Here is a 20,785-nt window from a genome sequence, read left to right as displayed (position 1 = left end):
ATTCCGATCAAGCTTCATTCATTCAGGCTCATCAACATGATATCTATCAACAACAACAGCAACAATACTATAATCAACAACAACAATTATTTAATGGAGGAAATTCATCATATCCGAATAATAATCAAATGTTTACTGGTCAACAAGCAAGTAGACAAACTTCCTCTCCGGAATATGTACAATATTCTGTAAATGGAAACACATTTTCATTACCAAAGAGATATACAATGGATGGTGTAAAAGGAGCTGGTGGATTTGGTTGTGTTGTGAGTGCATTGGATAATAAGAATAATGAAAGAGTTGCCATTAAAAAAGTATCCAGTCTCTATGAAAGAGATAGAAATTATCAAAAGAGAATTTTAAGAGAAATCAAAATTTTGAAACATTTCAGACAATTTAGTGCCCATAATGTTGTATTACTTAAGGATTTATTCTTTGATCCTTATCAACCTGGAAGTATTTATATTGTCACCAATTTGATGGATTTTGATTTGGAAAAACTCTTGTCAAGTAATCAGACATTTAGTGAACAATCTATCCAATACTTTCTTCATGAAATTTTAAAAGCAGTTAATATCATGCATAGCAGTAATATAATTCACAGAGATTTAAAGCCAAGCAATATTCTGCTGAATAGAGATTTGGATTTACAAATATGTGATTTTGGTTTGAGTAGAGCCATTGGTCAAGATTATCCAGAAGATTCCAAATATGTTGTGACAAGATGGTACAGAAGTCCAGAAGTTGTAAGTACTGATCTACATGTATTTTCTAAATAGTTGCATCAGATTTTGTATTGGAACAAATTGCATGCTGCTATGGATATGTGGTCAATTGGATGTATTTTTGCTGTATGTGTATAATTTTATTCTTTCTAATAACAGTCATTTTAATAGGAACTCTTAGTGAAACCACTTCACAAAAATGGAAGACCTATTTTGTTTCCTGGCAAAGATTTTAAGGATCAATTGGAATTGATTTTACGTTTGGTTGGTACTCCAAAGGATGAGGAAATTAGAGGTTGCAGTGAAGGAATTAAATTTATGAAGACTCACTTTAAGCAAACATATGAAAAGAAGAATTTCGGTCAAATCTTTTCACATGTTACGAATCAATTAGCAATTGATTTGCTTGAAAGAATGCTCACATGGGATCCTGAAAAGAGAATAACAGTTAGAGATGCTCTTAGACATCCCTATCTGAAAGAAATGTTCGATCAGGATGAATATAATACCGATCCAAACACTTCTGAAAATACTTACTTTTGTCAAGCTAATTTTGATTATCAATTCAGTGAGGATATTAAAACTGAGGATATCAAGATACTTGTCTCTAATGAGGTTGAGACTTTCCAACAACAAATTCAATAACACCTTATCATGATGTTACCATCCTGAAAGAGGTGAGTAAGAAAATACACTAGCTATTTTCATAATAGATCACAGATTCGGAGAATATCTGTACTATGTGGATAAATAGTGATTAAACTTTGTAATCTATAGAAATGCTAAAGAACTTGTGTGAGACTCTGATAATTATTAAGAATAAATGTGAAATCATAATAGAATTACAGTTTTATTATGGACTGAAGGGTGTGCTCAATCATATTTTGCAGATCAGGAAAATGTTTAAGGGAATGGTATGAAGATTCCAAAAGTGAAAACATTTCTTCTACAAGTAAAAGGGAACCCTCTTGAGATGAAATCACAAGTGATGTCAATTTTTGACAAATATATTTGATACTCTCTGTTATTTCCATTCTCGCTCTTTTAATCATTTCAACCTGGTTCTGTTTAAATGTTTCTAACAACTCACTGAAGATGTCCCATAATTGGAACAATTCTTCGACATGATTTTTCTGGTTTGAAACGGTAGGGATAAACTCCAAATTTTTACCCACTAATAAAGGTGAAATGATATTTTCAATATTATACAGTTTGGACATGACCATGAAATCATTAATGGAAATACAATTGGCAGCTTCTCGAAATATCATGGACATTGCAATTTTCTCCAATTCCCTCTTTTTTGTTTGAGAAAGCTTGTTGACTCCACAATTATGTAGAGTAAACATTAATCTTAGTAGTTTTTCATCTTGAGGAGATGTTTGATATTTGCTAATTAAGTACCTTAAATAGCTCTGTTTTTCACTTTTCAGTTTTACGAGATTAGTTGTTAATATTGACAATTTCATATCAGGCAACAACCGAGAAAAATGTTTGAATTGCGTTCGATTTACAAGTTCAATAAATAATATTCTTAGGCTTTGTACTTTTGTTTCGTCTTGACCTAGTAGAATAGGATCTGAAAGTATTAGGGAAAATAAATATAGACCTAGAATAGTTTTCATAGGATTGTTATTTCTTGGTTCTGAGATTTTTCTGGAGAGGTTGAATGTTGAATGATTAGTTATTTCAACACTAGGTTTGAGAATATTCAAATCATACTCCTCACTATTGGAAAATAATTGTCGTTTGTAATATACTTCCCTTATTTCATTATTGAACCGTTCCAGTATTGAATATTTATCACACCAAGCATCAAATGTTGTTATGGTTGATTCCTGATTCAGTATTTGTTGAAAATTGTAATGATAATTGAATTTAATCTTGCAATATAATACATATTTAGCACTTTGGATAACTATTAATATTCCATCAATATTCTCAATTAAATTACTCACTCTTTTTTCTTGTACTGAAATGGAATGTGTCTTCAATGAACCCTCTCAGCTGGTTCAATTTTTCATTCATTGGCTTGTCCTTTTGTTCCTTGAGGACGATCTTGTTGTTTTTCCTAATTTTTTCATTTTCCCTCTGATTGAAATATTCAACAAACTTTTTCCCAATCTCGTAATATTTCAATTGATTTTTATCCTTATACTCGTTTCTAATATTTTCCTCTACATTATTCAATAAATAATCAATTCTCCCTTCAGTATCCAAATTCTTTGGAATTTTCAGAAAGATCTTGGCATCCTCTCCAATTTTTGAAGAGTTAGATAAATTATGTAAATAATCCATTTCCATCCCTATCAATTTAAACAAGTCTTGAAATTTATCCTTAACAATGTTTCTAGTCTCAATTAATCTGTTTTGTTTTTCATCCTCTCTTCCGATTAATTCCTTTACAAGAGAATCCATCCTATTGGATTTTAACGAGAGAAATTCATTATTTAAATGAAATTCTCTCTTTTTATAATACAATTGTTCAATTTTGGGAATAATCTTTTCGTGCCATATTGAATTTCTTTCGGAAATAATTTCTTGTAATTGTTCAGAAGTTTCTTGTTGTTTTTCTAAAAGAACTTCGAATAGACTTTCAAAATGTGAAAGTGTACTCGATAATACTTGTTCATTCATTTTTTCTTTTATTATTCTCAATATTGTTCATATGTAAATTATTGTGTTAATTGATAAATAATTAATTTTACTAAAAAAATGATTAAACAATCAAAAAGTGCATTCAATCAAGGAAGAATAATCCGAGCAACTATCGTAACTAAAACACATAATTGTTGCAACAATGATACTTTTAGACAACACTATTTAATATCAGGAAAAGAATTTGGAAAATCATTTTCAACTTGGAATAAATTATTGAATAATGATGTCGAGGAGGAAAGAAAGAAGGATAGAAAGGAAGCACAAGAAAAGATGTATAATATTAAAAGAGAATTATCTGAATTTTTAACTGCTAAATTGGATGGTAGTAAGAGAAAGGAAAAACAAGAAGAAAGAATTAAATTGGCACAAAATTTGGGTAATGTGATGATTGTTGCTGGATTTATTGTTGGATTGATTTATTATGTTGTAAGTGTGGATTCAATTTGTGGATTTATTGTAAAAATAATTTGTTATTATCATTAAATTGTTGAAAAACATATCAATAGGGAGAAAATGAAAAAAAGAGGAGAATTGAAAGAGGAGAGGAATTACCTGAAGTTTCCCAACAAGGAGTTTTTGCCTCAACTAATGATAAAGGAAATGTGTCTGCAGATGCATTTCTTTCTTCCATTTCTAAAAAGGTTAGTCAAGTAAGGGAGAATAACAAACAAGTTCAACAATCTGAAACAAAAAGCGATGAAGAGTAATACATTCTTCCTCTGATATTATTTATTATTTTTTTTGATCTGATTGATTTTTGACAGCACACCCATACTTCTTTTAAGCACATCTTGTGCTGTTGCATTTCCCTCACTCTTATTGAGCGATCTATTGGTGCCTTGATTGGAGGTATTATTGGATGATCGTGTCAACATTGAATTGTTTCCAATTGATTTCTTTCTAAGCAAGGGTGTTCGTTGTTGTGATGGCACTTCCTGTTCGACAAACTTGGGCATTTCCTCTCTGTTATTGTACAAATTTTCTGTTGGATCGAGAATGACCTTTTGTGGAATAGGTTCCTCGATGTTTCGACTGGTTGTCATTAATTGATCTGATTGAAGACTGCTACCCTCCACTTTGGCTGCTGCGTAAAAGTCTTCAAAATCAAATACGAAAAAGCCGAATTCTTTGTGTTCCCTTAAAAACTTTTTAAAGAGTTTGACCGTGAATTGATTTTTCTCGGTTGCATCTTTTAATTGGGAATAATACCCAATTGCTCTGGAAACACTAATATAGTTTCCATCTGGAAGTTCCTCTCTTCCTTTTAACATTGACATTACCCTTTCCATAGTTTTCATAATTTGTTCACCATCTTCATTTACAACAAACTCTAGCTTACTCTCCAACATTTGCTCCTGTTCTTCGAGTTTTCTATTTTCTTCCAATAGTTTTTGAAGATCATGATTGTGTTTATCTTCAATTCTCTTTGTTTCTGCGCTGACCCTCTTCTCAAAATTTAACTTTTGTTGATTAATTTCTTTGAGGTGGAGCTTTTCTATCATCCTTCTTCTCTTTGCCATGAGATGTTGATTGTGAATGGAATTTACTTCCTCCAATTTCCTAGAAGCATCCTCTATTTGATATTGTAATTTCAACATGTTATAAGCAATGGATGAGTTTGTAAAAGCGTCATTGTCTGAGTTTTCCAAGTTTGTTATGATTTTTTTCTGTTCTGAAGACTCCTTCTTTTCAACTTCCATCTCCACTATTTTAGACAACTCTCCAAGATCTGAAATATTTGATGTTTCTTCCTCAGCAAGAGTTTTGTTAAAGTTAATTTCCGATTGTAATCTTGAATTTCCCATCAACAAAATGGTTTCCTGTTCATTGAGATCACTAAGATCATTCTCTGCAAATCTAATTTCATTCTCCAAATCCTTCTTCAGGGAAAGCAAAAGGGCTTTACTCGTTATTTCATCCTCATTAATTTCTTCTAGGGACTTCTTTTTGGCATTATTCACATTGTTAATATTTGCTTTAAAGTCAGGCAAGTGTCCGTTACTGGAGTTAATATCCTTAATATTCATCTCTATCATTGTTTCATAATAGAATTTATCTATCAACACATCAGTGATACTGGATTTGGTGGGTTTCTTAGATTCTGGTTGTGGAAGAGCTGTATGAATTGTTAATTGTTCCTGTTGTTGTTGATTATTTGAAGACTCTTCAGAAGAGTAGTCATCCTCTGATGAATAATCCTGCTCGGAATCATCCCTATTCTCCTCACTATCGTCGTCCTCATCAAATTTAATTTTTTTACTGAGAATGTAAGGCTTATCAACAACGTCTAAGGTGTTGTGGAACATTTTTTTAAAATGGTGATTGTTTCTTTTAAAAGTTACCGTTTCATCATTTTAAAACAATTAAAACAATAGAGTAGAGCATTCTTTCAATTACAAAGATCCAAGTCTCATCTGCATATTGAGGACTGCCTTTCTTCCTTCTCTCCAAATGTAACCTCCCTTTTTCTTATCAATTAAACATATGGTTATTACTGCTTCCAATTCCTTCCTATTTTTAAATCTAGTTATAACACGTTTCAAACAACTAAAAGTAAAAAATGTCTTTTGTGGTCGTTCCGAGAAGTAATGTTGGTTCTGACAATGCTGTTGGAGAGCAATCGAATAGCAACACCAATAATAATAATACTCTATTCATCGGATTTAACCAAGATTCTACAATGTTAGCCTACGGAAAGGATCAAGGGTTTAGAATTATTTCGTGTGCTTACGGATTTTGTGAGAGGGTATTTGATCATAGTGAGTTTTAAATTGTTGATTAGACTAATCATCATCGTAACATTAGAATTTATTGATGGAGGAATTTCATTTGTTTGTTTCATGGATGAGGATAAGGGCACAGTTGCCCTTGTCGGAGGAGGTTCTCGACCAGCATTTGCAATGAATAAGGTTGTTTTTTACAATTATAAAGAAAGAAAGGTCACAAATGAGTTGATTTGCCCAAGGAATATTATAAGTATTCATTCAAAGAAGAATTTGTAAGTTTATTATTTGATTTTAATTATATTTAATTGATTTATTGTAATAATCAAACTTGAATTATCAGATTTGCTGTTGTTGCTGAGGATATGGTGTATATTTTTGATTTACAAACCAAACGACAAGTACACTCATGGAAGACAACCCTCAATTCATATGGTATATCCACCTTTATTTACAATAAGCAAAAGAAAGAGTACTTGCTGGCTATTTTGGATGAACAAGTTGGAGAGGTAAAGGTTGTTACCATTGGCCACGAAAATTATGAAATAATTTCTGAAATTACAATTAGAGCTCATGAATCTTCAATAAGATGTGTTGCCTTGAATCAGGATGGATCCATGTTGGCAACTGTTTCTGAGAAGGGAACGTTGGTAAGAGTGTTCAACATTGATACAGGTGTGAAAATTCATGAATTCAGAAGAGGTAATTTGGCAAAGGAAATTTATTCTCTCACTTTTAATCATAAGGGAGACTTGATATCGTGTGTTTCTAGAGAGACACTCCATGTGTTTGTAGTAGACTTTAAAGAGTGGAAAGCCAGACTAGCAAGCAACACTGAAAATTCTGCCAATTCTAGTCTATCAACAATTTGGAGCTATGTAACAACCACAATTTATGAACCTCTTGAAACTACACCTACTAGCACATTTAAATATCCAAATATTGATGGTGTGTCAGTTTGTACTTTTGAGACTAATGATGAATCCATTCTCGTTTGTAATAATAAGGGAGTGTATGTCTCTCTCAAGTTTGATTGGAATTCCAATACAGAACCAATCAATGCTGATCCAATTGATAAGTTTGAAGCCCTTGTAGAATAATTGTAAATAAAATGTATCAATACATCCTGAAAAAAGAAATGATTAGCTATTCTCAAAGCTCTCAAAGTACGACTACATCTTGTTTGGCAATTTAAGCTCTGAAAAATCACAAGGCAAAGGTTCACTAAAAAAGTATGGATGTCTTAAGGCCTCCTCAGCACTATATCTTTCATCATTGTCAAATCTTAATAGATGTGACATAAGATCAAGAGCCAAATCAGGAGCTCCTGGAACTAGTTCACTGATCGTTCTCACTTTAATTTTCGAGAAGGTTATCTTGCCAAAATCTGGCAACTTGGAAACTCCTGGCCAATTATTTTCTGAAGGAATTCCCAAAAGTGAAAGTACCTTATATAATTGATCAATATCATTTTCACCAGTGAATAAGGGACAAAGATTGTACAATTCTGCCATGACACAACCAGCTGCCCAAATATCTACTTTACAATCATAAGATCTACTTCCATACAAAAGTTCTGGAGCTCTGTACCATCTTGTTGCAACTTGATGTGAGTAAGATTCATTCTTTCCAAGATACAACGTAGCCAATCCAAAATCTCCCAGTTTTAACTCTCCGTTGTGATTGAAAAGTAAGTTGGCAGGTTTGATGTCCTAATAATTCCACATAATTAATTTCTAAATAATTACACTTTCCTACATACTCTGTGCATGATACTATTGGTGTGACAATTGTGGAGACCCTTTAACATCATTAGCATTATACATTTGATATGAGACTCAAGGAAGGGTGTCCTTTGGGCTTTAATAATTCTTGCCAAATCTGTTTTCATAAATTCTAATGAGAGAACAAGAGATGATCCATTCACAAAGACATCATACAACTTGATGACATTATTGTGGCACACATGTTGAAGACTTTTTGCTTCTCTAATTACATTTTTCGGAAAGTCTTCAAATTCTTGTTTCCTAATTCTAATTTTCTTTAAGGCCACAACTCGTCCATCAGCCTTCCTAAATTATATTAAAGATCATTATCTTCCTTTTACTACTTACCTTTTTGCTTTTAATACTTGTCCGAATGTTCCCTCACCAATCTTCTCAATAATTGTATAATTTTCCATCAAGTAGTTTGTGGCCATTTTTTACTTTGTTGCATACAAAACCAACTTCTTTGATTCATTTGTATGAAACCATTGTATGAGCGTGTTCGAACAAAAATCATCCTTTTAAACCCACCAATACTCAAAGATAACAATTGGTCACTCTTCAAAAGTTGTGAATATAGGGATGACAAAGTACCTTAACAAAGTTCAACTCATGGGGCACAACTTCCACATGAGGGAAACATCCAATAAGGAACTAGTAGTAGGACCTGTATTCAACCATAACCCATTACGACATATTTCAAAAAAAACAATGTTAAAACCATATATGCTGATGAGAAAAAGTATTGGTTTATAAAGTGATCATTGTTTATGAGAAGATAATAACCTTCCATTCATTAAGGGTTCGCTATTTTCCTAATTGTCGCACTGATAGCACTTGTTTGGCGCTCATCTCTTGTGGTTCTGAATTTTGTAGTGAGTGTGATTAGCGATGAAAGGCCAATTAATCTAGAAGACGCGCTTTCTAACCAGTTCGCCTACGAAAACAACGTTGTAAATCTTTGGCGCCAAAAAATACTGTAGTTACAATAAATTGGCCAATACATCAACCGAATAAAAACATAACCTTAAAAAAATCCCTAACGAAGACCCTTGTATACAAAATGAGTAGAGAAGCTATTAGCAATAACGAATTAACTGAAGAACAAATCGCTGAATTTAAGGAAGCCTTCTCTCTGTTCGATAAGGACGGTGATGGTACTATTACTACAAGCGAATTGGGAACTGTTATGAGATCATTGGGACAAAACCCAACTGAAGCAGAACTCCACGACATGATTAACGAAGTTGATGCTGATGGTAATGGAACAATAGATTTCACTGAATTTTTGACAATGATGGCCAAGAAGATGAAGGATACTGATAACGAAGAAGAAATCAAGGAAGCTTTCAAAGTTTTCGATAAGGACGGAAACGGTTTCATTTCTGCTCAAGAACTCAGACACGTTATGTGCAACCTAGGTGAAAAACTCACAGACGAAGAAGTTGATGAAATGATTCGTGAAGCCGATATTGACGGTGATAACCAAATCAACTATACTGAATTCGTCAAGATGATGATGCAAAAGTAAATATAAATTGTACCAATAAAACACTAACCACCAACCTTATTAATTCATTCTCTTTATTATTCTTTTCAATTTCTTGATTTTGTATTTAACCCAATAAATTTCGGAGAATGAAAATTAAATATTCAATTAATTTTACTATCAATTTAAAAAAAAAATGAATCGTTTAATCAAGTATCAATTTTGCTCAATCAAGAAATTTAACCACATACCTCTCACCAAGAATTTTAATCATCTCTCATTGGCACGTTTTTCAACACAATGTATTAAATTTTCAAATAATAATGCGGAAGAAGACATTTCCGAAAATGAACAACAAGAAGAATATTTAACTGATGAAGAGATTATCAAGAGTATTCCAGACTTCCGTCCACCATATTTTCATGAAATTTTAGAAAAGGCAGTAACAGAAGGAAAATCAATCAAAGATATGACACCAGTAGAGGAACAAGCTTTTATGGACAATATAAAACGTCGTATCCTCATGTATTGTAGAAATAGAGGTCGTGTTGAAACTGAACTCTTCTTGGGTGGTTTTGCTAGAGAGAATGTTCCAAAGATGACTCAATGGTCAGATCTTGAGGAATTTTATGATTTACTCTGTGAACATGACAGTGACTTGTATAATTGGCTTATTGCAACTGAAACTGATAGACAAGATCCTGAATGGAAAGAAAAATTACCAGAACGATGGAGGGATTCTGATATTATGGAAAGACTTTTCAATTATGTTGATTCCAAGAGAGCTGTCAAGTATTATGAAACCAATGAGCAAGTGAGAGCTGCACCAACTACTTCCAATAAGGGCAATGCAACTTTCAATGAAGATTACGACCAAACTGATTCAGGAGAATTTGTAAAACAATAATTTATTAAAAGTAACTGCTCTTTTCTTCTGGTTTATCTGCAAAATGGACCCTATTTCTGAAGAGCTCTTCAAATTTTCTTTCCAGTTCCATTTGCTTTTTCTTCTTGTATTGATTGTCTGCCAGAGTATTTCTAGAAGGATTCTGTATGGACTCAACTTTAAGTTGTCTATCAATTTTGGATACTCGTTCTAATTCTTCAACAATAATCTCATTAAATTTTTCATTTCGCACCTTTTCTGCGGCTTTTCTTGCAAATCTCTTTTCTGAAAATGCTCTTTGCAAAGCTGTCCTCTTTTTTTCCTCTAAGGTCAATTCGGCTTGTTCATTATTTACATCAACACCAGCCTGTTTATCAAAATGTTTGACCACATGTTGATTAACTTTAATAGCTGTTTGCTTTTCTGGTGAGGTTGGTTCTAAAACCATTTGGTGATTAAACGTCGTCTCGTAAATTCCCTGGTCTTCTCTCTTTTTGGTAGGATTCCAACCAGCCACTACATCATTCAGGTCACGAGATGGAACTGCAAACAACTTTTCATATCCATTGTGGACAGGCTCAATTTCTGGATATTCCATGTTCTTTGATTTTTCAATTCTTTCAAAGAGATTATCCTTTTTCTTTTGATTCTCGACCTGTCTTTGTTTGACAATACTGACACATTTATCAAACCTCTGTTGAGCTATTAAAGCGTTTGCCTTATTTTGCTCATGTTTCTTCTGTTGTTGAAGATGGAATTCCTTATTAAATTGGAGTGCATTCCTATTGGCTTCACCAGCTTTTTTTCTAGCATAATCCAACTCTGTTTGGAGTTGATCAATCTCTTCTTCCTTTCTTTCTTCCCATGCTTTTTTGATTACCTTCAAATTACTTTGATTTTCCTTTTCCTTTGCTTGTGCATATTGTTTTGTCTTGTTTTTTGCAATATCCATAGCCATTTGTCTGACTTGTTTTAATCTTTCTATTCGTAGTTGCTTTTCATCTTGTTCCTTCATACGTTTAATTTCAGAGTCGCACCTATAAATCTTCCTCAACACTTGTTGTCCATCCTTATTGTTGTTATTATTTCTCTTCGGGGATGTATGTGATGTTGGTGGAGTTGAGGTTGCTCCCGTGCTTGTGTTTGTGGCTTTTAGCACTGAAGACTTTGGAGAGGTAGCGATGGCCATATGTTTTTTTTGTCAAAGTTTGTGCAAAATGTAATAATTTTGGCGGGATTTTAAAATTATTACATTTATAATTCTTCTCAAGATTGTTTGAGGTTTTTTCTTGTACTCTACTCTTCAGTAACTACTATTGAAACTCAATGTCCATACAATATGATTGATTTCAATCTCTTCCTTTTGAGATTTAAATAATACCCTTGTTAAATATCTCATATAATCAACATTTGACAAAACTCTTATTTTTCCATGGGGAAAAATTGTATCATTCCATTTTAGGTTTTGTTTGAATTTGAAAAATGTTCTTTTCTTCATCCCCTTTCTGAAAGGCATGTTGCAACATTTCAATTTGTTCTTGGGATACTATGAGCTTCTTAACTTGTTCAGCTTGAATCCCCTCAAAGATTGAAAAGTTGATCGGAGTCAAATATTCGTTAAAGAATTGATTAAATATTGGGGTAAGAGGATCTGTTAAAATACATGTGAGAAAAGAAATCATTCTTCCTTTTTGTTCCTTCTTATATTCAATAAATAATTCTCTCTTCTCGTCAATAGTTTCGATGGCTGACTTTCGGAATTGTTTAGCCATCAAGCGATCATTTCTTCTATGGATATCCTCTTGATTGGTAGTTGTATCATCACCTCCAATAGTGTCATTGCTGTTGTGTGTTGTGTCAGACTTTGCATTATCATCATCAACACTATTATCATCAGAATTATCCTCCACACTTTCCTCTTGTGGTGACATTTTTTAAAGTATTATTCAAATTTCAAATAATTAATAATTCAATTCTCAATGCTCTTCCTTTATTGTGGCAGGTTGTTGATAATTTGGATCTATTGATGGTTGAATTTGGAAGGCATTCTTGTTTTGTTTGTTTTGTATCAATGTGTTTGTGTCAATATCTAACAGGTCGATAAGTCGGGAAACATGGTTTTGCATCTCTACAGAATAAGGAGGTAAGTTGGCAACAACAAAACGATCCTCTTCCTCCGATTTGTTTCCATCCTTTTTTGCTAATGGACTAGAGAGAACAGTCACATCATTTGTTGTGTATTCAACATGAGGTTGTATTTCCTTGAAAGTTTGATTCAACAGAGAAAGAGAATTAAAAGATCTTGCTTGTATCACGTCATAAACAGAAGGTGACTGATAAACAACACCAGCTTCCGCAGCTATATAGTACAAATTCAATAATTTTGGAGCATTCCTATCCTTCTTTTCCACCTTCTCTTTTTTAATGATGAAGAGGGAAGGAGGTTTTGATCGTTTAGAGTCAACAGAATATCGAATACCCTCTGTTGATTCTAGGAGAGCATTCCTATCAATGATACCTCCTGTTTGTTGCATTCGGAGTGTTTCATTGACAGACTTTTTCGAATAGAAAGGGTTTGATCTATTGCAAAAATACTCCAATGCTGTATCCTCATTAACTATTGGTCTAAAACGTAAGAAGAGTTCATCTCTCCATGTTTTTGTTGCTAATAATTGATCGTTTTCTTCTTCCTCCACCAAGTCATCGACGTCTGTTGTGATGATTGGATCGAACATCATTGATGATGATTTTCTGTCCATTTTTTATTTAATGTTATTTGTTCCATTGGATAATATTATTTATTATTTGAAACATAATAACATCATATGTTTATTGTTAACAGAACATTACCTGGTCAAAAAAAGTTGAAAATCACCAAAAGGATGCATAGGGGAGTATTTGAAGACTTGACCATTTTATCCCAAATATTTAATCTTGCAACCAAGTTACAACATTGCACAGTATTACCTTAAAAAAAATACCGTTACGCTAATGAGTCATAATCAGACCGATTTGTTCAAACTAAGCGTTCGTAACAACGCCTTATCAAAAGTTAGGAATTATGAGTCTGATGGAGAGCTTACAAATAATAAGGCCTTAAGCCCACCCTCTCCTATTAATAAGAATAATTTAACAATACAATTAAGCCCAGGAAATCCTTTATCAGAGAGAAGAGACTCCCCTAAGAATACATCTAGGTTATTTCAACAGCTAGGACTTTACCAAGACATGTCTGATGATGAATTTGTTCAGAAACTTTCAACAATGGAAGAAAATTCGGATCAAGTTGATGTTGGTGATCATGAATTTGAATTAGCAGTGAATCAATTGGTAAAGCTTCTCGGAGATACAGATTTAAATAATAGCAAGGCATTGGAGATTAGTAACTCTAGAATTTCACATAATTTATCGAAAATAGGATTGCAAAATATGAACAGTAGTGTTGTAGATTTTAAAAGTTATCTAGAGAGTCATTCTAAAAACAAGGAAGATTCACCTAAGAAGGATGCTGTGTTAGGCCCCGTATGGGAGTCAGTCGCTCCAAGCATTAAGTCAAGAATGCAAAGATCTATATCCGCCTTTAGAGAGCATTTAAACCAAACAGAAGATCCAAACGAAACCATTTACATATTGAATAAGATAAACAGTGAAATCAATGAAGAGAAACCAAAGAAGGAAGTTGGTCAAGAAAAGTGGGACGAGTTGGCGCAAAGATTAAATAGACCATACGAAAAAAAGGCAAAGAAAATAGAGAAAATTGTTAATGAAAGAGAGGAGGACTATTGTAAGAATAATACATTTCAACCAGTTATCAATGAAAGATCACGACAATTGATCTCTCCAGGAAGTACACTTGACGACAGAGTATCCACCTTTGTAGTAGAAAAGATGAAACATATTGAAAAGAAGAAACAAGAATTTTCCAAAATTGAGGAGAATGAGCTAAAATTCAAACCTGAAATAACTAAAAAGTCTCAAAAGATGAATAGAGATGTGACAGTTCTTCTTAATTGGAGAGAAGAAAAGAAAGAACGCCTCAAAAGCCTAAAGGATCAAGTTAAACAAAAGGAAGTTGATGGATGTACATTCAGACCAAATTTAAGTAGTAGATCCAGAAAGATAGCAGAACAAACAAAAAAGACACCAAGCACATTTCAGACCTCAAACGACGTTTTTGAGAGGAATTACGAATGGGAGTTCATCAAAAACCATAAGAAACGAAAATATATAGAGTCTTACATCAAGCAAGAGAAAGCCCAACACAACCCTAATATCACAAGTAAGGCTTCCAACTTGAAAAGATCTGAACCTTTCGGTGATAGGCTATATAAGCAAGGTCTAGAAGGTCTCGAAAAGAAGGAGAAGTTCAGAGAAACTTTCCTTCATAATTTTTACCAAAAAAGAGGCCAAGGTATTATCCATAAGGATGATGATTCTTACTTTGGAGATGATGACAATATTAGTGCAGGTACTTCTGACAGTAACTTTAGTTTGACAGATGACCAAATTTTTGCCATTATTAAGCAGTATGAATTGGACACTGACATTCCAAACACGAGTTGGTCTCCAAAGAAAGAGGTTGAACCTTCACCATCTAAATCTCCAGAAAGAGAGAATGAATCTGATGGTCCACATATTTCAGATCCCAAAGAAAGATTTGCCAGAACACTGGAAACATTGAGATTATTCCACAAATATAAGAATCAAAAAGATCCAAACGATGGAGATCTTTAAATTGTAAATTAACAGTGTTGTGTATTTTATCAAGCTGCTCCACCTTGCAGTAGATGTGACAAAGACAATAAAGGCCTAGAGTGATACTTTCTACAATAATTTCTTCAAGTCAATATTCACATCAAAAAAAATGAAGAGATTCGTTGGAAAGTCATCAGTAGTAGCTTCCTTGTCGGGATTGCCTCTTTCTAGAAAATTGCCTCTGATTGGAAATAACAATAGGTTATTCTCTACAACACTTTTTCTAGAGAAGAAATCTTCTATTGATTCTCTACTTTCATCCATGGAAAAATCATCGGGAATTAAAAAGAATAGTAACAACAAACCAATGAACACAACTAAATCCAACAATAAGAAAATAGAACAAGCCAGCAACAAAACGAAAAAGAAGGTATCTTCAGAGATTCCAAAAAGTACCACAAAATTATCCAACCCACAACAACCAAATACCACTACTATCACAAATCAAAAGGTAACTGATGGAAAAAATAATATGGAGGAAGAGGATGTTGTAGCACTTGTTCAAAAATTGAGGAAAGAGATGAAAGAATCCAGGTTGAAGGAAGCAAAGGAACTAGAAAAGAAAAAGGAGGAATCTAGAAAGAAAGATGAATCATCATTCAAAATTCTTGTTAACAAACCTAAACGAGATCAAATAGATACAAGCTCAATGCCTGTTGCAGAATACACAACAACTAAATTACAAGATAAGAAATTTGCAAACCTCTTACAAAATAAGGTAAACACTGAGGATGACATCTCGAAAGTTGTTGAATGGGGTATTAAACATGATGTCAGATACAATTTGGAAAATATTCTTCTCCCTGACATGGACAGTACACCAGAGGAAATTGAAGAAAAAAAGAAAAAGAAGGCAGAACTCAAAAAAGCATACGAAGACTATGTGAATTCTGTACCAGAGGAAGAGGAGGAGAAGAGAGGAAAAGAAGATATTTCATTCAAACAATTTGTAAATAGTATTACTGAGGAAGAGGAAGAGGATGTCGAAAGACCAAAGAAACAATTGCCAAAGAATATTGAAATTGTTGAGAGTGATAAGCTCTCCTCAAAACCTCACAAAAAGACCGATCTCCAAAAATTATCCCAAAGACTCTCCACCGTCAATAAGAAACCATCTAGTTATGAAGAATTAGCTCACAAAGAAACAATGGACTCAAGTAAAGAAAAACCAGAAGTGGATCAAAATGAATCTAGTCCAACATTCTCCACAACCATCTTGAATTTAACAGATGAACAATATAGTAATGCCATGTCAAATCCAGTTGAATTTAACAAACAATGGGAATTAAAGGGATACTCACCAGTAATACAAAACAATCATGGTAGAAAAATATTAATCCTCTACCCAATTGGAACCAATACAAAGAAAGTTGTGGAAAAGGTTAAAAATGCCACCAATAAGGACCAAACGAAACCACTTATAGTTGCAGGATCAAAGGGAAGAATACCTCTAAGAGATTTACTAGTTGATGAAAGTACCAAGGATGAGGTAGATTTGGAAAGCTCAAATTTTGATGAGAGAGATTTGGAGAAGAAATTGATAGATGCTAAAAACTACTTTTTAGAATATGGATATGATATTTCAGATCTTAATACCATTCTTAAAGATGATGAAATCATTAAAAAGAAGAAGGAAAAAACTCAACCTAAAAAAATAGAAAAAACTACAGCTTATGATAAACTGCAAGACGAATTGGAAAATGAAGAGAATGAGACACCAATTTCGAATCTTTTGGATGAATACTTGGGGGATGATGACCCAAACCAAATTTTCCAATCGTTGGAAGAAAAGAATTTACTATTATCTGAATATGAAACCAAATCAGAATATGCAATGTTTTCAGAGGATATACACCCATACTTGAAGAAATCTACAAAAGAAAACGAGGATAAGCTTAGAAAGGAAATAGCCAATATGAGTATTGGTTCTATTAGTCTTCCTCCAGAACTTGTTGAGGGTGTATCTGAGATTGTATCTGAATATCCAAAGAATTTGATTCAAAGAACTGCTCAAATTCTAAGTGCTGCCTTTAGATTGAGAACTAATGGCTTGGATAAGAATCCAAAAGTTTTCAGCAGATCTGATGAAGAAAAGAAATTGAATAAGGATGAAAGTCCTGAAGATGAATTATTCAGGGAACAATTGGAAGTTCTCAAACATTTGAGAAGTTACAAGGAAACCTCAAAAAAAAAGAAGAGACCTATTGATATTGAAAAGATGAAAAAGGATAGTGAAGAGGAATTTAATAGAACTTATAATCCTCAAATTATTTATAAGGAGTTGGAATCTGCTGCATATATTGCCCACAGACTTCCTGCCATCTATGGTACATCATATAGAGTATTTTCAGAGGCTGTAATGAGAATGCCTGACTTTGAACCAAAGACAATGCTTGATTTTGGTACTGGACCAGGTACTACCATTTGGGCAGCTCATGAAGCTTTTGGAGGAAGTGTGAAAGAAGTGATGGCTGTTGAACCGTCTACTGCAATGATGGACGTTGCTTCCAGATTATTCGAATATATGAACAACAAACCACACATTACATGGAGACGTTTTTTGAATGAACATTCTAGTAAGCAATATGACCTTGTTGTTGCCTCATTTGTAATGAATGAATTGTCTAACTCTCAAGAAAGAGAAAGAATTGTAAAGGCACTGTGGAAACTAACATCTGGTGTTTTGATAATTATTGAACCAGGTACACCTGTTGGATTTGATTTTATCAGAGAGGCTAGATCAACAGTACTCACACAAAAATACATTAACATTAATGATAAGCCAACAATATTGGCCCCATGCCCTCATGATTCAGTTTGTCCAATGGCCGGCACTCCAAAATGGTGTCACTTTGCACAAAGAGTGGAGCGCGAAGAATTCCAAAAGTTGACCAAGCAAGCTAAAAAACAATATGAAAATGAAAATTACTCATTCATTGCTTTCAAGAGACATGGACTTGATGGATTTAAATATGGAGAGCAAGTAGAAAAAGAAGAAGAAGAAGAAATGAGAAAGAAACAAATAAGAGAGCAACTTCCAGATTCTGTTGTGGAAAAGGAAATTGCACTTAGAAAGGAATTGAGAGGTTATGCAAGAGAATTTTCTCTTCAATCATTTAGATGGCCTCGTATTACTGATACTCCACTCAAGAGAGGAGGTCACGTAATTACTTCAATGTGCTTACCTGAAGGTACTTTATCAAAAGTAATCATTTCTAAAGCTGATGGAAAGCAAGGTTATAAATACTTGAGAAAGACTCTTAAGGGCGATTTGTATCCTTATCCATTAAATCCAAAGAATCTCAAAGCTAGTGCCGAGATGGAAAAGTATTTCAAAGATTTGGAATAAAAATTAAAGGAATTTATGGAAAAACTTGGAAACTAAAAACTGTGAAACTTTGCCAATCTTTCTCTCAGGAGAGGCAAAAGTAGCTCTTGTTACAAGTTTGGAGTAATTGGCGAGACCTTGTCTCTCCTTCTCTAATGTTTGCATTAACTTTTCATCCTCAGTCATTAAAATTATTTGAGATTCGACATCTCTTTCTGTTGATCGTTGTCCAAAATTACTACTTCCAATCATGGTTAGAAATGGTGCATTAATAGTTTTGTTTGGAGAATAGAGCCACAATCCTTTGGCATGGAAAGTCCACTTCTCTCTATTGTATTCGAATAATTTGATGGATCCCAATTTTTGATTTCTCTCAACTGCAGAAAAAAATGATTGCTCCATAGTATCATATGCCATTGGAATATTCTTTGAAATGCCAGTTGCTGTAAAAAATCCATTTGCAGCCGGTGAGGCAGTGAGTATTGAAATGTCTGTACATGGTGTAGTCAATACTCTTTCCATATATTCATCTGTAAAGTTAAAATAGGCGCTAGTGAGAGCTATAGAAGAGTCCTTAGACTTGAATAATTTTCTTCTCTTGTTCTCCTGTTCCTAGATATAAACTACTCAATACAACTCTGTCTTTTGCATGTTTAATTCCCTCCAATAAATCATCATAAAATTGTGATGGTGTTTCGATAACTTGAACATGATCAGGTTCAATTGGAAAACAAGGTGATTGTTTTGCAATCATATTAAATAGATTTTTAATATAGGGATCTTTAAATTGATAACCCTCTCTGATACCATCAGAAGTATGATGTATTGTCATTTTTTTAATAATAGAAAAACAATTATTCTGCAAATAGTCAATCAATAACAATTGTTAACTTTATTTACAAGATAAAAAACCTAGTGTTTGTTGAATTTAGTGCTACTTATTTTACCCATACTCTACCTGGGACACCTTCATCAACAACGTTAGCGATTGGTTCAATACCTAACTCATCCTCAATTCCATACTGTTGCATCTTGGCATTAATTACTCGTATCAAATCATTATAACTCTTCTTCATCTTTTCAATTTCAAATTTGAGTTCTCGTATCGTGTTGTTCTTTTCTTCAATGACATTATCAAGACCTTCAGAGATTTCTTCGGCTGTGTGTTCATCTATGTTACAAGCTTTGAGTATTTCATGAATTTGGGCATCCTTCTTTTCCAAAGTTTCTTGAAGTGCATAAACCTTTGTTTCAAGAACTTGATTCTTGAACAGTGTTTTTTGTTGAACTTCATGAATAGTTTTTTCAAACTTATCGTAAAGATCGTCACGTTCTCTGTGCACTTGCTTATGGCTTTGTTCTAAAATCTCATGTTCCCATTTCAATTTCTTCAATTGATCTTCCATCATGACCAGCCTGCTCTTGGCATTTTTGAGAGATAGCTTGTCCTTTTGGTAGTTGGCCAATTCATTTCTGAGCTTTTTAACTTCTGCCAGAGCCTTAACAAGAGGTTCACTCAATCTCTTATTGTCTTGAGCAATTTCCAACATGAGTTTTTCATTGTCTGCTTCTTCCTGTTTCATCAGTGCAGCTTCATCTTTCAGAGTTTTGATTAATTCCAAGTTATTTCTAGTAATAGTTATATAGTAATCCTTCATTTGTTGAAAGGCAAGTTTGTGTTTTTCCATTAATTGTTTGATGTGAGTATTTTTTCTTTCTTCAATTTCTTCAGTTTCTTTTCTCCCTCTCAATTCTAAATCTTCTCTTAATTTTTTCATTTTCATTTCATATTTCAGTTGGGTCTCTTTAAGTTTTCTTGCAAATGTCTCAGTTTGTTTTGTCAAGTTTTTGTCTTGATTCGTTTTAAGCCCCTTGATTTCTTCTTGGTAAGCTATTTCCATAGAGTGGAGTTCTCTTTTTAATTTTCTCTTATCCGATTTCAATTGAGCTAATTTTTGCCTAAATTCATCAGCTTGGATCTTTAAAGCATTCTCACTTTCAATTTTTAATCTATCAATGGTGATCTTTTGTTCATAGAGAAGATGTCTAACTTTTTGTTTGTACACTTTTAATTCTACCTGATGTCTTTCTTCATTTTCTTCCATCTCCCTCTGCATGTTCCTTACCTCGCCCTTGAGATTTTCCACTTCCTTCTTTGTAATATCCCAGAAGGAATTTATTCTATCCCTTTCCAATTGGTAGTAATTTCTATTTCTCTTTGTCTCCTCCAATTCCGCCTTCAACTCTTCATAATTCTTAGCATCAGCTGGATTAGCAGCGGCTGTTGTGGGTTGGGGAGGTGCTGTGTTATTATTGTTGGGTCTTCGGTTTGAGCTCATTTTTTTTGATGTTTTTTCGTAAATAACACTTGGCGGGAAATATTTATCATCTATTTAATGTTGTTTCCTCCAATTACTTATATCTTGCTCTTCTTATTACTCGTTCCTTACAT

At 33.4% G+C, this 20,785-nt stretch overlaps 13 protein-coding genes across 13 annotated transcripts; 6 read left to right on the top strand and 7 right to left on the bottom strand.

The window, feature by feature from the left end:
* Positions 1–128: 128 nt before the first annotated feature.
* NAEGRDRAFT_28877 (uncharacterized protein) lies at positions 129–1,370 on the top strand (the record flags this gene model as incomplete). The annotated part of the gene is made up of 3 exons (XM_002683490.1): positions 129–746; positions 789–851; positions 897–1,370. 3 exons carry the CDS (start codon positions 129–131, stop codon positions 1,368–1,370), a joined length of 1,155 nt encoding a protein of 384 aa, XP_002683536.1.
* A 1,305-nt stretch (positions 1,371–2,675) lies between these two features.
* NAEGRDRAFT_45175 (uncharacterized protein) lies at positions 2,676–3,362 on the bottom strand (the record flags this gene model as incomplete). The annotated part of the gene is made up of 1 exon (XM_002683173.1): positions 2,676–3,362. One exon carries the CDS (start codon positions 3,360–3,362, stop codon positions 2,676–2,678), a length of 687 nt encoding a protein of 228 aa, XP_002683219.1.
* Positions 3,363–3,440: 78 nt separating this feature from the next.
* NAEGRDRAFT_61468 (uncharacterized protein) lies at positions 3,441–3,869 on the top strand (the record flags this gene model as incomplete). The annotated part of the gene is made up of 1 exon (XM_002683489.1): positions 3,441–3,869. One exon carries the CDS (start codon positions 3,441–3,443, stop codon positions 3,867–3,869), a length of 429 nt encoding a protein of 142 aa, XP_002683535.1.
* Positions 3,870–4,111: 242 nt separating this feature from the next.
* NAEGRDRAFT_45174 (uncharacterized protein) lies at positions 4,112–5,692 on the bottom strand (the record flags this gene model as incomplete). Its single annotated transcript, XM_002683172.1, has 1 exon — positions 4,112–5,692. One exon carries the CDS (start codon positions 5,690–5,692, stop codon positions 4,112–4,114), a length of 1,581 nt encoding a protein of 526 aa, XP_002683218.1.
* Positions 5,693–5,946: 254 nt separating this feature from the next.
* NAEGRDRAFT_61466 (uncharacterized protein) lies at positions 5,947–7,209 on the top strand (the record flags this gene model as incomplete). The annotated part of the gene is made up of 3 exons (XM_002683488.1): positions 5,947–6,145; positions 6,192–6,384; positions 6,453–7,209. The coding sequence occupies 3 exons, from the start codon at positions 5,947–5,949 to the stop codon at positions 7,207–7,209; spliced, it is 1,149 nt and encodes a 382-aa protein (XP_002683534.1).
* A 72-nt stretch (positions 7,210–7,281) lies between these two features.
* NAEGRDRAFT_29122 (uncharacterized protein) lies at positions 7,282–8,291 on the bottom strand (the record flags this gene model as incomplete). Its single annotated transcript, XM_002683171.1, has 3 exons — positions 7,282–7,821; positions 7,872–8,181; positions 8,224–8,291. The coding sequence occupies 3 exons, from the start codon at positions 8,289–8,291 to the stop codon at positions 7,282–7,284; spliced, it is 918 nt and encodes a 305-aa protein (XP_002683217.1).
* NAEGRDRAFT_55564 (flagellar calmodulin) lies at positions 8,274–9,981 on the top strand. The gene has a single exon (XM_002683487.1). The coding sequence runs from the start codon at positions 8,939–8,941 to the stop codon at positions 9,404–9,406; it is 468 nt and encodes a 155-aa protein (XP_002683533.1). The 5' UTR covers positions 8,274–8,938; the 3' UTR covers positions 9,407–9,981.
* A 294-nt stretch (positions 9,982–10,275) lies between these two features.
* Positions 10,276–11,439, bottom strand: NAEGRDRAFT_61464 (uncharacterized protein; the record flags this gene model as incomplete). Its single annotated transcript, XM_002683170.1, has 1 exon — positions 10,276–11,439. The coding sequence occupies one exon, from the start codon at positions 11,437–11,439 to the stop codon at positions 10,276–10,278; it is 1,164 nt and encodes a 387-aa protein (XP_002683216.1).
* Positions 11,440–11,491: 52 nt separating this feature from the next.
* On the bottom strand, positions 11,492–12,167 carry NAEGRDRAFT_77794 (uncharacterized protein). Its single transcript, XM_002683169.1, has one exon. The coding sequence runs from the start codon at positions 12,020–12,022 to the stop codon at positions 11,699–11,701; it is 324 nt and encodes a 107-aa protein (XP_002683215.1). The 5' UTR covers positions 12,023–12,167; the 3' UTR covers positions 11,492–11,698.
* Positions 12,168–12,226: 59 nt separating this feature from the next.
* On the bottom strand, positions 12,227–13,009 carry AM43 (uncharacterized protein; the record flags this gene model as incomplete). Its single annotated transcript, XM_002683168.1, has 1 exon — positions 12,227–13,009. The coding sequence occupies one exon, from the start codon at positions 13,007–13,009 to the stop codon at positions 12,227–12,229; it is 783 nt and encodes a 260-aa protein (XP_002683214.1).
* Positions 13,010–13,478: 469 nt separating this feature from the next.
* On the top strand, positions 13,479–14,984 carry NAEGRDRAFT_45170 (uncharacterized protein; the record flags this gene model as incomplete). The annotated part of the gene is made up of 1 exon (XM_002683486.1): positions 13,479–14,984. The coding sequence occupies one exon, from the start codon at positions 13,479–13,481 to the stop codon at positions 14,982–14,984; it is 1,506 nt and encodes a 501-aa protein (XP_002683532.1).
* Positions 14,985–15,267: 283 nt separating this feature from the next.
* NAEGRDRAFT_56521 (uncharacterized protein) lies at positions 15,268–18,373 on the top strand (the record flags this gene model as incomplete). Its single annotated transcript, XM_002683485.1, has 1 exon — positions 15,268–18,373. One exon carries the CDS (start codon positions 15,268–15,270, stop codon positions 18,352–18,354), a length of 3,087 nt encoding a protein of 1,028 aa, XP_002683531.1. The 3' UTR covers positions 18,355–18,373.
* Positions 18,374–19,205: 832 nt separating this feature from the next.
* Positions 19,206–20,672, bottom strand: NAEGRDRAFT_88226 (uncharacterized protein; the record flags this gene model as incomplete). The annotated part of the gene is made up of 1 exon (XM_002683167.1): positions 19,206–20,672. The coding sequence occupies one exon, from the start codon at positions 20,670–20,672 to the stop codon at positions 19,272–19,274; it is 1,401 nt and encodes a 466-aa protein (XP_002683213.1). The 3' UTR covers positions 19,206–19,271.
* Positions 20,673–20,785: the final 113 nt, after the last annotated feature.

Source organism: Naegleria gruberi, assembly GCF_000004985.1.
Source record: "Naegleria gruberi genomic scaffold NAEGRscaffold_1, whole genome shotgun sequence".
NCBI classification, from domain to species: domain Eukaryota; phylum Heterolobosea; class Eutetramitea; order Acrasida; family Naegleriidae; genus Naegleria; species Naegleria gruberi.
This window is presented reverse-complemented; position numbering and strand designations above follow the sequence as displayed.